The following is a 14,615-nucleotide window of genomic DNA, read 5'->3' as shown; positions in this document are numbered from 1 at the left end:
TTGTTGTCTTTTAACTGCCTCTGGACAATTAGGAATGGACAATAAATGCTGGTCTGGATGCCTTCATCCTGTGGAATGAATTTATACAACATAGCATATGCCATTTACTATAGTTTCAAACTTTCCAATATCAAGCCCTTACCATTGTTCAATTGCTCTTACCAGTGTGTGTTAACAAGTTGCTGTTCTGATAATGAGGATACATACGATAAAATGCTCCAATTGTCCAACTATTTCTGTTACGGAGTGACAGTAATGCATAATGACTGGGGAAAGATGCTTCTTATTTACAAACAATTTTGAAGTACATTTTAGTATATGCAATAATTATATCATAGTTTTATACATACATTTCATCATGAAGTCTGATTGTTTAGCCATCAAATACCCTTAACATGATATGGTTACCTGCTCAAGTTCAAAATAATGAAGTTGTGTGATGTGTGCTTAATACATGGTATTCCAATGTATGTCATTCTTAATTGAAGTAATTTGACATAAAATAAATTGCTCTTGTAAAATGGTAAACAGCAGCGTTTTATCTGATCGTGTTAACATTTGACATGATCTTTGGAATATTATCTGTTATAGAATATCAGTGTTGAAAGTAAATGATCAAAACATTTTCATGGTGCAAAAATGTCACAACTCTGTAACTCATTTGTTTTCTTTTAAATCTTGCCCAGGGAAGGGAGATGTATTTGGAGATGTTTTCTGGAAGGAAAATACCCTTGCGCAGTCATGCGTCAATGTTAGAGCCCTGACTTATTGTGACCTTCATGTTATCAAAAGAGATGCCTTGCAGAAAGTACTGGAATTTTATACAGCCTTTTCAAACTCCTTTTCAAGAAACCTTATCCTAACATATAATCTTAGAAAAAGGGTAAGTCTGTTTTTTTCAATATGTGATTGTATTGTCTCAATGAATAAATATTGTAATATGTACACTTTAGAAAGTAAAAGTACCTTCCATTCATCCTGATCCATCTTGGTTGATGCTTTTATGTTTATGGTGCAACAGTTTTGTTGCACTGTGGGTTGTAATTGTGTTTTGTCAGTGGTTTCAATACACAGTTCCAGTAATATTAACATTTGCTGAATAGTATGCAGTATCCAAAATTTAATTATATACCTAACAAATATATAGCTTCATTGTTTTGCTGAGTTGAGAAAAATAATTTTATTTCGGTGGTACTAGTTACCATAATATAGTTAATGTCCTCTAGGTCATAGGATCCCTACAGTGTGGAAGCAGGCCATTCAGCCGACTGAGTCTACACTGACCCTCAGAAGAACATCACACCCAGACCTAGACCATCTCCGTAACCCTGCATTCCCCGTAGCTAATCCACCTAGCCTGCACAATCCTGGACTCTGTGGGTAATTTAGCACAATCAATCCACCAAATTTGCATTTCCATGAAGTGTGGGAAGAACCCCATGCAGTCACAGGGAGAAAGTCACCTAATGCTAGAACTGAACCTGGGTTCCTGGTGCTGTAAGTCAGCAGTGTTAACCACTGAGCCACTGTGCTGCCTCTAAACCGGCGTTCAGTTTATTTAGCAAGAAAATTCTTTAAAAAATATATAAAGTATGTAATACATTTTTTAAGCAGAGCTGCATAATTTAAGGTTGTAACAGATGAAATTTGAATTTGCTTTCTCAGTTTATTGGTTTTGAGGTGCAACATGTTGCAAATTTTCAATACTTGAATTAACTAAAATAAATATTAGACATGTATTAGAGGACTATCAAGACCTAACAAAAGAAAAGCCAGATTAATATTTCATGGAATAATTCTTCCACGGATTAGATTAGGCAGAGTATGAAGAAAAACACACAGAGTTGACGGGTCCAATGATCTGTTTCATTTCCTTTTTAAAACACTCAACAGCAGAATGCCAATCACTCTTCTGATGGAACATCTGTTTATTGCTACTATTTTCAGATATTATTACCCTTTAGGAGGATTATTTGCATGCATCAGCGTATATATTCTGTTTAAGTGCCTGAGTATGAGCACTTAATACAACCATACTATGTTCCAATGTGTGTTAAATTTAAACACTCATTAGCTCATTTCACATAAGTGTCATTACTGTAGTGTTTATGGGAATTTAGTGTGAACAGAATAAGACAAAAAAATGTAAGTTACAGAAAAAAATTGTGCTACAAATTACATTGCAATGTAAAAGTAGAAGACTGAAAATTTTCTCGAGTATCGTAATTATCTCAAAAACACACCCCATGTATCTCAGAAACACACGCATTACCTTTTGGGGAAACTAAATAAAAGAAATGAAAGAACTGCCGATGCTGAAAATCAGAAAACAAAATCTTAGCAAAACTCAGCTGGTCTGATAACATCTGTAGAGAGAAATCAGTTAATGTTTTGGGTCCAGTGACCCTTCCTTAGAACTCTTCTGATGAAGGGTCACTGGACCTGACAAATTATAGAGTCATAGAGATATACAGCATGGAAACAGATTCTTCGGTCCAACCCGTCCATCAGCATTTTCTGTTTTTGTTTTTGTGTTTGAAATGTTAGGGTGATGTTTTTACCATTATTATATAGTAGCCTTGAAACGCCAACCTGATGTCCTATTGTTTTTTAAATAAAATGTTTATTTTGAATGGAGGCTTTTCATTTATATTAGATCTGTTTTTATTAACAATACCAGTTTCAGTGTTTAGTACTTGTATGTAATAGGCTACATTAGCAGAATAACCAATATGCCATTACTACCATCACTATTTTTTTGACAACCAACCTTCAGTTGACTATCTTAAAATGCTATAGTTGACATTTATGTATTTGTATTGATTGTAGCGAGATCAACCAGGGGGACTTTATAGAATATGAGTTCCCTGATTGGGACTGTCTATCAGGCTCAATCAGGGAGCCCTAGCTGACATATATAAACGTGAGTGTCAGACATCCTGCTCACACTGAGAGATGGTTCTAAGGAAGAAGGACCTGTGTCCAGTGCTATGCACAGGTAGATAAAAGGTGAGTTGGTGATGAGCTACCAGCCTCTGTGGAGTTGCTTCAATGTTAATGCAAAATGAAAATTGATTGGAGTAAATCATATTACTCTGTTGTGACATCAGATGCAGTTGAGTTAGTGTGGGAGAAAGAAAAATCCATATTTTTAGAACAGTATTGATATTTTCAGTACAAGCATATGAATTAACTATTTAACCTTTTGTTTATGATATTGATAACTGAACAATTGAACCAGTTGAGAAAACATGAAATGTATTTTGGGCTTCAGACTAGGACAAGTATCACCAAAGAAAAGATTGAGTTATAACTGATCTTTCAGCTAAGCTTTAATTCCTATCAACAGCTCAGTTCACCCTAAGATTAATGATATATCAAAGGAACTTTCCTGCACCCAGGTAATTATTTTCCTTTATTACTTATTAGAAATATTAGACTTAACGGAATTCTTTCTCTTCTGCTGATTACTACTTTGTATTTTAAAACTGGAACAAATTTTAAGGCTAAGATTGACAGATTTTTGTTAACCAAAGTTTTTAAAAGATGTGGGCCAGAAATAGTAAATAGGATCTCTGTGAATGATGGAACAGCCTTGAGGAGTTAAATGGTCTACTCCTGTGACATCCTCATTATCATATGCAAAAAGCTGGGATATTGGGAACAATGGCTCTTAAAGAGTTGCTGTTGTTTCCTTTTTTTTTTACAGTGGAGAAATTGCAGCATTCCACCCAATGCAGCAAAGGGAAAGAACCAGTGAATCTCAAATTGAGCATGGTTGGGTAGGGTAAATTAAATTTGGAGTTATTAATTCTCTATGATGTTCTGACAATTCTTACGGCATGAGGCAGTCTAAGGTTTAGAAAAAATGTTATTGTGTTCTTAAGTCTTGATGCCAATAAGACAATACCAAAGTTTGTAAGGACATGTGTGCAACTGTTCATAACGCTTTGGCTATATCTGCTTCTGAATTGTAACAGATTGGGTTTTACAGTCTGAAATTCATACACTTGATCATTCATTTGCAGACAGACATTTTCGCAGTTAGTTGGAGTTGCCTTGGACCACTGGTTGATGGTGCTTGTGTTTTTCAGGTTGCATCATGGGAACATCTGTTGTTGGCCAAGGTTATGTTAGATATAGACATAAGTCTTTTTTCACAAAAACACAATTGCTAGAGAAACTCATTAGGCGTGGCTGCATCTGTGGAGAGTAAGCAAAGTTAATATTTTGAAAAGGGTCACTGGACTTGAAACAGTAACTCTGCGTTCTCTCCATGGATGCTGCCACACCTAATGGGTTTCTCCAGTAATTTCAGTTTTTGTTTCAGATTTCCAGCATCTGTGGTTCTTCATTTTATTTCAGTCCTTTTGAACACCTTGGTTGGCAGGTAGTGTCATATTCCTCTGAGCAATCTATTATTTGAGCCTTTGCTTAGCTTTTTTTAACAAGTAACAAAGAGGATTGATGAGGGAGGTGCGGTAGAGGTGATCTGTATGGACTTCAGAAAGGCATTCAACAAGGTTCCCCATGGGAAACTGGTTATCAAGGTTACTTCTCGTGGAATACAGGGAGAACTAGCCATTTGGATACAGAACTGGCTCGAAGGTAGAAGACAGAGGGTGGTGGTGGAGGCTTGTTATCAGTTGAGTGCCACAAGGATCAGTGCTGTGTCCACTACTTTTCATCATTTATATAAATGATTTGGATGTGAACATTGGAGGTATAGTTAGTAAGTTTGCAGATGACACCAAAATTGGAGGTCTAGTAGACAGCGAAGAAGGTTACCTCAGATTACAATGGGATCTGGACCAGATGGGCCAATGGACTGAGGAGTGGCAGAAAGAGTTTAATTTAGACAAATGTGAGGTGTTGCATTTTGGGAAAGCAAATCTTAGCAGGACTTATACATTTATTGGTAAGGTCCCAGGGAGTGTTGTTGAACAAAGAGACTTTGGAGTGCAGATTCATGGCTCCTTGAAAGTAGAGTCACAGGTAGATAGGATAGTGAAGGAGGTGTTTGGTATGCTTTCCTTTATTGGTCAGAATATTCAGTACAGGAGTTGGGAGGTCATGTTAGGGCTGTACAGGACATTGGTTAGGCCACTGTTGGAATGTTGCATGCAATTCTAGTATCCTTCCTATCGGCAGGATGTTGTGAAACCTGAAAGGGTTCAGAAAAGATTGACAAGGATGTTTCCATGGTGGGAGGGTTTGAGCTATAGGGGGAGGCAGAATAGGTGAGGGCTGTTTTCCCTGGAGCATTGGAGGCTGAGGGGTGACTTTATAGAAATTTATAAAATCATGAAGGGCATGGATAGGGTACATAGATAAGGTCATTTCCCTGGGGTGGGGGACTCCAGATCTCAGGGCATAGGTTTAGGCTGAGGGGAGAGTTATAAAAGAGACCTAAGGGGCAACGTTTTCATGCGGAGACTGGTGAGTGTGTGGAAGCTGCCAGAGGAAGTGGTGGAGGCTGGTGCAGTTGCAACATTCAAAAGGCATTTGGATGGATATATGAATAGGAAGGGTTTGGAAGGATATGAGCCAGATGCTGGCAAGTGGGACTAGATTAGGTTGAGATATATGGTCGACATGAGCGAGTTGGACTGAAGGGTCTGTTTCTGTGCTGTACATCTCTGACTCTATAATGCTGCTAGTCTATTCCATGAAGCACAGGTAGCAGAATTGATACAGTTATAACAATTTTATAGGAATTTATTTTCTCTTTGAATAGAGAGAGAGCAAATAATTGCATGCAATAATTGCTAGCAACTACAAAAGTTCTGAAGACAGCAACAATCTTAAAAGCAAAGGCCAGCTATGAATTGCAAAAGCCCACTTGCATTATTTGTCCTAATATTTCAAATCTATCTGCTCTACGTTGTTATTACACACCTCTGGAGCAGTGGGACTTGAACCGAGGCCTCCTGCATCAGAGGTTGGGCCTCCAGCAGTGCCCCACAAGAGCCTCATTACTTGTTTTCTCTGAATGTTTGAAATGCTGTAAATGCATTCTGACTGTCTGAAGGAGTTTGGCTAACATTTGCATTTTTCTCCAGGCCATTAATGAGTTTAGGGCATTGCAGGTCACAGGCTTTCAACCACATGGACTGTTTGGAATAGAGCACACAATGTTTAAAGGAGCTGAACAGGCTTGATATACGAGCAGGCAGTGGCCAGCATGCAGCAGCAGAGCTATGTTGATAGAGACTGATAATATCATAGTCTATGTGTAACCTCTTAATCTACAATACGCATGGTTTATTGAAACAATTAGTGTAAGTATACAATTGCTGGAATTAGAAACTAACTGTAATTACTAAGTCATTTGTGAAAACAGCAAACTATATTTGTAATTGGCTGCATTTAAGGATGACATTTGATGGAGCACTACACATGTACGTGCAGAATTAGAACATGCATTAGAATGGAATGTGCTTCAGGGTCAGAAGTTGAAGAATTGTGCAAGTTGAATTATCCCATGATCAGTCCAGGTACAAATTGTTGACCTATGTCCTACATGCTTGCTAGTGATCTCAAGCAACAATTCCAGGACACAAGTTTCCGTTTGAACAATCACAATGCTTTGTTGCACTATAAGCAACTTTGAATTTCATTATAAAGTTTGGGAGAACTAATGAAATACTATAGTTAAATTAAACTATTCTTGTGTGTGCATGTGTGTATGCGTTGTGTGTGTGCATTTGCATATCACCTGTCTGTCCTCAGGTTGATCAGCCCTGGAAGAGAGGTACTCCTTTGCAAAGTCTCATTTTTGGACCATCTTCTGGAGAGTATGTCCAGTCTCTCTCTCTCTCTTTTTTGTGGGTTGTCCTGCTTTGAATGGTCATAAGTTTTCTTTTAACTTCTTTTCTTCCCAGCCACTGGAATTAGTCCCTATTATCTCTTGTCCTATTCTTCACAATAGGACACAACAGGTCCATTTCTTGATGGAGTCTCTCTGGTTCCAAACTTAGCAAAAAAAAAACCCAATGTACTGCAGATGCTGGAAATCTGAAAGAAAACAGAATTTGCTGGAAAACTCAGCCTGTCTGGCAGCATTTGTGGAGAGAAAGCACAGTCAATGTTTTGGGTTCAGTGACTGTTCTTTAGAACTTTCCAAATTGACTAAGTTCAGTGTGATGTAACAATACTGTACTGCAGGAAATACCACATCTTTGTACTGATTCCAGTGAACTCATTATCCTTCAAGCATGTGATCAGCAGTCTCTGGTAATGAGATTAACTCCTTTCTGAGTATCACAGCGTCCCATCACTGAGCACTTTGTTGGTCAGCAATATTTAGTCTGCTGTCTTTAAAATTCAGAGCTTACAGAAATCTGACTGCAATACAATAACTGGGTAGATATTGCAATTTTTTTCTGAATTACTAATCAGACCCCAGCTGAAGTATTATTACTTATGTTCACCTACAGTGGCACATGCACAACTAGCTCTCAGTGGCTCTCTTTAATGGTGACACATATTGGGAACACACTGTTTGTAATTTATGGTGATATGTTTATTCTGCTGTGTTACATTTCTTTAATTTTAATATATACACGTCCTTAGAAATTCACTCATTGCATAAGATGCCAAAGCCAATGCACTATTCATCTGGAAATAATTGTCAGTAAAGAAGCTGTCTAGGAAAAGAATTCTGAAATTATACTGAAATTGTACCTTTGATCAAATGTATATTGTCAATGGCTTTTAATAGAAGAATTGTGAAAAATGCCCTCTTTTTAGCTTGCCCTAGGTATTGTTTTCATAGGCACCACTAGTTATATAATTATTACCATTTAAGTAATAACTGCAGAGAAATGAAATCCTATTGCAATGAAAGACATTTACATTTGAAGCATCTCCCCTTATGAGTTCAGTTAGCCTGCACTCAGTTCAAAAAAAAGTCACAATTTCTGCAAGCAGCAAATACCAAGGGAGCCATTTAGTTGCCAGCTAATAAAATGTGAGCAGTGGATGCAATCCTGAAACTGTGATGCTTTGATTGCATTTACTACTTATGGGGTTGCTACTCAATAAATCTTTCTTCTCTCCTGCAGTGCAGTGGTGTGGATTATTGAATCTTTAACAATAGCAGTTTTCATTTAAACAAGGCCTGTACTGACAAAAGAATTAAAGTTCTTTTTTCCCCTCTCTCTGTTTCACAGAGATAATCTGTATATTGACATCCTATGCCCCAGTTCACAGACACATTCTTTCCTTGGAATAGCCTCGCCTTGTTCAATACACCAGGTCAGTTCCTGTCCTCTATGATACTCTCACTGCTGGTACTGGTTATAATTCTTACCCGCTGCCACTGCTTTGAGTAAGAACTGGCTGAATGGTCCAAGAAAATTTTTGGTCTCACTGTAAATCAATATAGTAGCTGCAGCCAGCTTTGGCATTGGGAGGATTATTAAGGGGTTGCGCTGCAACAATTTTTCAACCATCTCGCTCAGGAAATAAATCACCTATTTTCTGAAAACCTGCTGATTTATATCGAGGAGGATTAAAAATGCATTGTCTTGAATTAAATGTACAGTTCATGTCCCAAACTAACTCAGCATGTGTGCCTGCAGAGACTTATTAAATGTCTGTAAATGTGTGACAAAGTAACTGCACTCTACTTTCTAGTTTTTCATAGTTCTTCCCTGCGGCATCTTTATGCCAGGCTGTTTGTGCTAATATTCACAACTCTATCAATTTTTTATAATTCTAATGTATAGGGCACGATTTTCTCTTTTTTCTCCCCCATTTTAACACTAAGTTAATGCAATGGAGAAAAATAAGGCACAATTTCCAAATCAGCTGTTTTCATTTTCCATCAGATGCGACAACTCCATATTCCTGACAATATGTTAACAGTGAGGGACTGAATGGGACACAAGTGAAAGCTGAGTCACTGTCATGGCCCACTAGTCCTGACCTTGCATGTTCTGAGCCTGACACTAACTGGCTTCTCTGCCCCAACTCAGCTCTGCTGCAGCAGCCGTCCAAATGGCCAGGAATGGAATCTGATTGTGTGCAATGCGTATGTCTGCCTACATCCAATTAGTATAGTAATCGTAATCGTAGAGATCATGATTACGGTTTGAGATAATTAGCCATCTTCGTAATGACTGAATCGAGCATTCTCCTGTGCCCAATTTATGCTGAATTACATAACTTATTTTTATCAGGATACAGTGATAGTTCTTAAAGTCTAAGAGAAGTCCATTGGGAATAATTTTTTAAATTCAAACTTCCTGCTTAATGCCTTTATTGAAAAAATAATAAAAAAAATTTCCTTGACAATTTAAAAAAAAGGAGGACGATGATGAGTGTTAGGCAGTTCAGCTAGTGCCACTGCTATTCAGGTGCTTCTCACAACTGTGTGTGGAAGAGCTGACGTTGTGATGGTGTGAGATCTGCTCATTGAATGCTAGCTGCTTGTTGTGTACCAGGTGCCTTCTTGGCATGGGGCAGGTAGATACTGAGCCCAAGGCATAAGATTTCAGGCAGGGCACAAGGCAACAATGAAGTTGGGGCAAATGATAGAAGGGTCTCATTTAGCTATTTAAAAAGGGGTTGTAGAGCTGAATCTCTATCTCAGCCATTCCAGTTAGGTAATGGGGTCAGCATTAATATGAATAGTATTTGGAGGACTCCTAATCCATCTTATACACTGATTGCTTATTTCCTTTTGACTTCCCCACCAACACAGAGGCAATGCTGAGAGCTGAAGTGCATTTTCAGTGCACCCAATTTTCTGGGTAGTTAATGTATTTCAGTGCTCAATGTTCAGCATCAGCTCCTAAATTTAAAACTGTTGTTTTCTCTCTTCAAAAATTGTTAATTAGATGTAACCTGCTTGGAGATATCCAGATACAGTATCATCTTTGAGAGATGATGGCCTACTGGTATTATCACTAAACTGTTAATCCAGTTACCCAGGTAGCATTGGGACATTGATTCAAAGCCCACCATGGCAGATGGTGAAATTTGCATGCAATTTTTAAAAAGTTTGGAATTAAAAGTCTAATAATGACTGCTTTCAATTTTCAGGAAAAAACCCCATCTAGTTCACTTTTGTCCCTTAGAGAAAGAAACTTTCATTCTTACCTGATCTGACCTACATGTGACTCCAGAACTCAACTTAATAATTAATAACAATCCTTTAATAAAAATCAAACGATGAGTTTAGGACTTCTCTACAGAGGTAATTATAACTTGGGGAATTTAGCCAAGCATTCATAAAAATATCATGTTAGCTTTTGCAAAAATAATGGCAAACAGCTATTGTAATTCTTGGAACAGAAGTTTTTTTTAAACTTTCACTGGCTTGGGCATCCAGACTTTATTTAAATGGTTAGAAATTTAAATAACTTCATAGCATGACTGTTCTACTGACCTTATCCTAAAGATTCATGACTGCTATACTGCAGGCTAAGGTCCTTGATCCAGCAAAAATATATTCTGTTTGAATTCAGCACTGAGTTCAGTTGGCCTGCTGTGTTCGGATTTTCCTCATTTGTGAGTAACACCCACCCCTTTCCCACTATTGGAATGGGATCAGAAATGATACCAGGAAGTCCATATCTAGATTCCAACCATCAACCTTCGAAGGTCCATGAAGTCACTATGATGATGCGAGAATGCGAACATGGAACACCTTCCTTTTGCTTAGCTTTGAATTTTCAGACTGAAGGGTTTGATCGGAAAAGGAATGGGAAAGATTGGAGCTGTCTTCTTTGGCAGATGTGGTCCATCAGAAAGGATGACCTGAAGTAGTAGGCCAGAACCTAAAGCCGTAAATTCTTTCCTATTTCTCTGAACAGGAAATTTGCTGAAGTGTTTTCTCCCCAGAATAACAATAAATTATATTTGCGTAGCACCATTAGTGTAATAATAAAATCCCATACTGCTTTGTAGAGCATTATAAAACAAATTAGGAAACAAAAGATATTAGGTCAGTGTGTCAAAGTTTTGCTTAAAAAAGGTTTTGAGGAATCTTTTAAAAGGAGAAAAAAATAAGTGGAAAGGTGTAGAGGGAATTTTAGAGCTTACATCCTGAACAACTAAAGGCATTGCCACCAATGGTGAGGCAATTAAAGTCAGGAATGTTTGAGGGGCCAGAATTAGATTAACCCAAACATCTGAGGTTTGCAGGGCTGGAGGGGATTACAGATAAAGGGAGGGGTAAGTTCCCAAAGCCATTTGAAAGACAGTTTGAAAACTTAAGCTTTCAAAATGTTCTGATGTTACTTGCTTGCAAGCTAACACAGATAAGCAAATACAGTTGACAGGTAAATAGGACTTGGTGAGTTCAGACATCGGGAGGTGATCCAAAACTACCTTTTATGAAGGATAGAATGTTGGAGACCAGCCAGGATCACCTTGGAATAGTCAAACCTCGAGGTAATGATGCAGGGATGAGGGTTTCAGCAGCTGATAAGCTGAGGCAGGACAAATATTAAGTGACTTTTATCAAGGTGGAAATAGGCAGTTTTAGTGATGCTATAAATGTGGTGGGAAGCACATTTGGGGTCAGGTATGACATCATTGTGTTCAGGCTGGCTTAGTCTTAGTTTGCCAGTGACACACTCATCCTATGAAAGAATGCATTTTAAAAGTTAAATTAACAGCTTGAAACTTGATTAAATAGATAAAGATAAAATAAAGACAGAACAGCTTATATTAAGCTTCCTAGGAATAGAGCAGGAGGCCAAGCACAGGGAGCAAAAAGGAATTTCAAATGGCTTGGGAATGATGCGGGTGCACTTAGAAATGTTCACACAGGAACTCACCCTATTTGCATTTGGTCTGTCCAGTAAGGGGGAGGATTCATTGTTAGTAATCCATTTTAAAAAAAAGGAGAGAGGAGAAAGGATCTTAAAAAAAAGACATGAGGGGCATTTTTTTTAAAAAACAGTGCAGAATGAATTTCCAGAGCAAGTGGTGTATGCAGATACAGTTAAAATGTTTAAAAAGACATTTGTATAAGTACAGGAATAAGAATGTTTGGAGGGATATGGGTCAAGCACAGGCATATGGGACTAGTTTAGTTTGGGATTATGGTCAGCATGGACTGAAGGGTCTGTTTCAGTGCTGTATGACTATAAACACAGTATACTGAGGATAAAGAGCTACAAGTACTAATTCATTTGGAAGGAACATTTGGAACCGCGACAGTGAAAAGGATAGAATTAAGCGCAGATATTACTTTTCTTATGCTGGAATGGGAAGGGAGAGATTGGATGTTGAGGATGATTGAAGAGTGGATCAGGGTATCATGAAATGAATTGTCTCTTCACAATGTTGAAAAGAGATCACAAGATATTTTTGCTGGAGGCACCATGCTGCACTTGGTGCAATTAGCAAAGCATGATTTACTGGATGTAGAGATTAGTGAAGAAAGCGTTAGAGCAGAGTGTATGAAACAGAGGGCATAATCAAGGGCCCTGCCAATCACAGTTGAGAAATGTGGTGCTGGAAAAACAGCAGGCTAGGCAGCATCCAAGGAGCAGGAGAATCAACGTTTTGGGCATAAGCCCTTCTTCAGGACCTGCCAATCACAGTCAATTTTCAGTTGAGGAAAAACAAAGTCATATCAATCACAATGATATAGAAGGTGGCTTTGTCAGAACTGATGTGATGGAGACCAAAAGTGATGAAATAGAATAGAGTCAGACAGTTGTAGGAGACAGTGAGCTTGTGTTGGATATTGAGGAATAGCTTATCCCTGGAAACAAAGATCAAGAAATTCATGGAGTTTTGAAGTTGGAACCAAACTGATGGAAATGTTTTAGTGTTGTTGGTTGATATTGGCCAGGACAACAGGGAGAACTCATTTGGTTTTTTTTGTTAAAAAATAGACCTACAGGATCTTTCATGTTCATCTACAAGGTTAAGTTGAGCCTCAAATGTCTCAGGCAGCAGTACTTTTCACACAAATACACTGAAGCCACAGCCCCTCAAGGATTAGATTACACAGTGTGGAAACAGACCCTTCAGCCCAACAAGTCCATACCGACCCTCTGAAGAACGACCCACCCAGACCCATTCCCTTCCATTTACCCCTTCACCCAACACTATGGGCAATTTAGCATGGCCAATTCATCTAACCTTCACATTTTTGGACTGTGGAGGAAACCTGAGCACCCAGAGGAAACCCACTCAGACTTGGGGAGAATGTGCAAACTCCACACAGACAGTTGCCCGAGGCAGGAATTGAAACCTGGTCTCTGGCACTGTGAGGCAGCAGTGCTAACCACTGTGCCGCCCAAAGCACATAACTTCCTGACTTAGTGCTACCATTAAGCTACAAGTGACACCTCATGTTTATCATTGACATTGTTTTACATCCATGTCACCAACAGAACAATGGTTTTTAAAAGAAACTGTAAAAGGATAATCTTATCACATGTTTTTGTATTTCATTATATTTGCTAAGATTACTGTTGAAATACAGTTTTAATGATATCTTTCAGGCGGATAGTTTACCAAGCCTACTGACTCAAGAGATGTTCATTAACATCCATAGATGCTTGCAATGATCATGTCACTTCAGTTGTCTATGCACCAATCCTTGGCACTTCCACCTTCAGGTGTTGAAATGTCACACTCCATCATTGGCATATTCTGCTTAAACAAGATTCTCACCTTATAAAATGAGTAATCTTAAAATGAATCTATAACAAATCTGGACAATATAGCTTGTCATAAGTGGTTCTAGAAGTGAATTTCTACAGAAGGCTTGTCATTTAGTAAAAAGAATGAAGTTAGTAATTTAGCACATCTTACACAGCGATGCTGAATCAGCTTCTGTAAATTAAGATATTAATAAGTGTTACCTGATTATGAACAAATGAAATATATAGAGCCGGAGATGTGTTGCTGGAAAAGCGCAGCAGGTCAGGCAGCATCCAGGGAACAGGAGAATCGACGTTTCGGGCATAAGCCCTTTCCTGAAGATTCTCCTGTTCCCTGGATGCTGCCTGACCTGCTGCGCTTTTCCAGCAACACATCTCCGGCTCTGATCTCCAGCATCTGCAGACCTCACTTTCTCCTCAAATGAAATATATAAACTGGTTATTAAAACTGGCATGTTGAAATGTGTTAGTTTGAGTAATTAATGTTCAGAAGACCTAAAGATGATCCTTTGCACAAAAAAGTAGCAAGTATATAAAAATGTTGTAAGCTACAACATGTGATTGGCAGGGAATGGAGAAGAAAGAGAAAAGTGCATTAATCTGAATGACCACATAAATGCAGCTATTATATTCACTACTATGTGAAGACCTTTTTATACTTAATAATTCTTTTCAATCTTCCCCTTACTCATTATGGGAAGATTGGGAACAGATATCTGAATGGACTCTCTTGCCAGAGATCTTCTCATTCTAGTTCAGTTTCTTGATATGTTTATTATTTGAAACAAGCATTTAAAGTGTAAAATAAAATGGCATAAGGTGAATGTGTTCATAAAAGCAAACATTGGATTCTGGGATGCAGCTAGTGCAGATGCCAAGACACTGAAAACGTTTGTTTCTTTTATCAAATGTGAACATGCATCAGGTGCAAGATCCCTCATTGGTGCTGTTTAAAGGGTTAGCCATCCAAAGAGGTGG

General features: G+C 38.3%; 1 protein-coding gene across 2 annotated transcripts in view; it reads left to right on the top strand.

Moving 5' to 3' along the window:
* Positions 1-14,615, top strand: part of kcnh1a (potassium voltage-gated channel, subfamily H (eag-related), member 1a) — a 283,339-nt gene that overhangs the window by 169,841 nt on the left and 98,883 nt on the right. For both annotated transcript variants that reach the window (XM_043695750.1, XM_043695751.1), the window contains one exon: positions 687-883. In XM_043695750.1, the coding sequence (XP_043551685.1) occupies positions 687-883 (197 nt within the window). The remainder of the gene's footprint in view (positions 1-686; positions 884-14,615) is intronic.

Source organism: Chiloscyllium plagiosum, chromosome 9 (assembly GCF_004010195.1).
Source record: "Chiloscyllium plagiosum isolate BGI_BamShark_2017 chromosome 9, ASM401019v2, whole genome shotgun sequence".
Lineage (NCBI taxonomy): Eukaryota > Metazoa > Chordata > Chondrichthyes > Orectolobiformes > Hemiscylliidae > Chiloscyllium > Chiloscyllium plagiosum.
The sequence above is the reverse complement of the archived record's forward strand: the minus strand, read 5'-3'. Positions and strand labels throughout refer to the sequence as shown.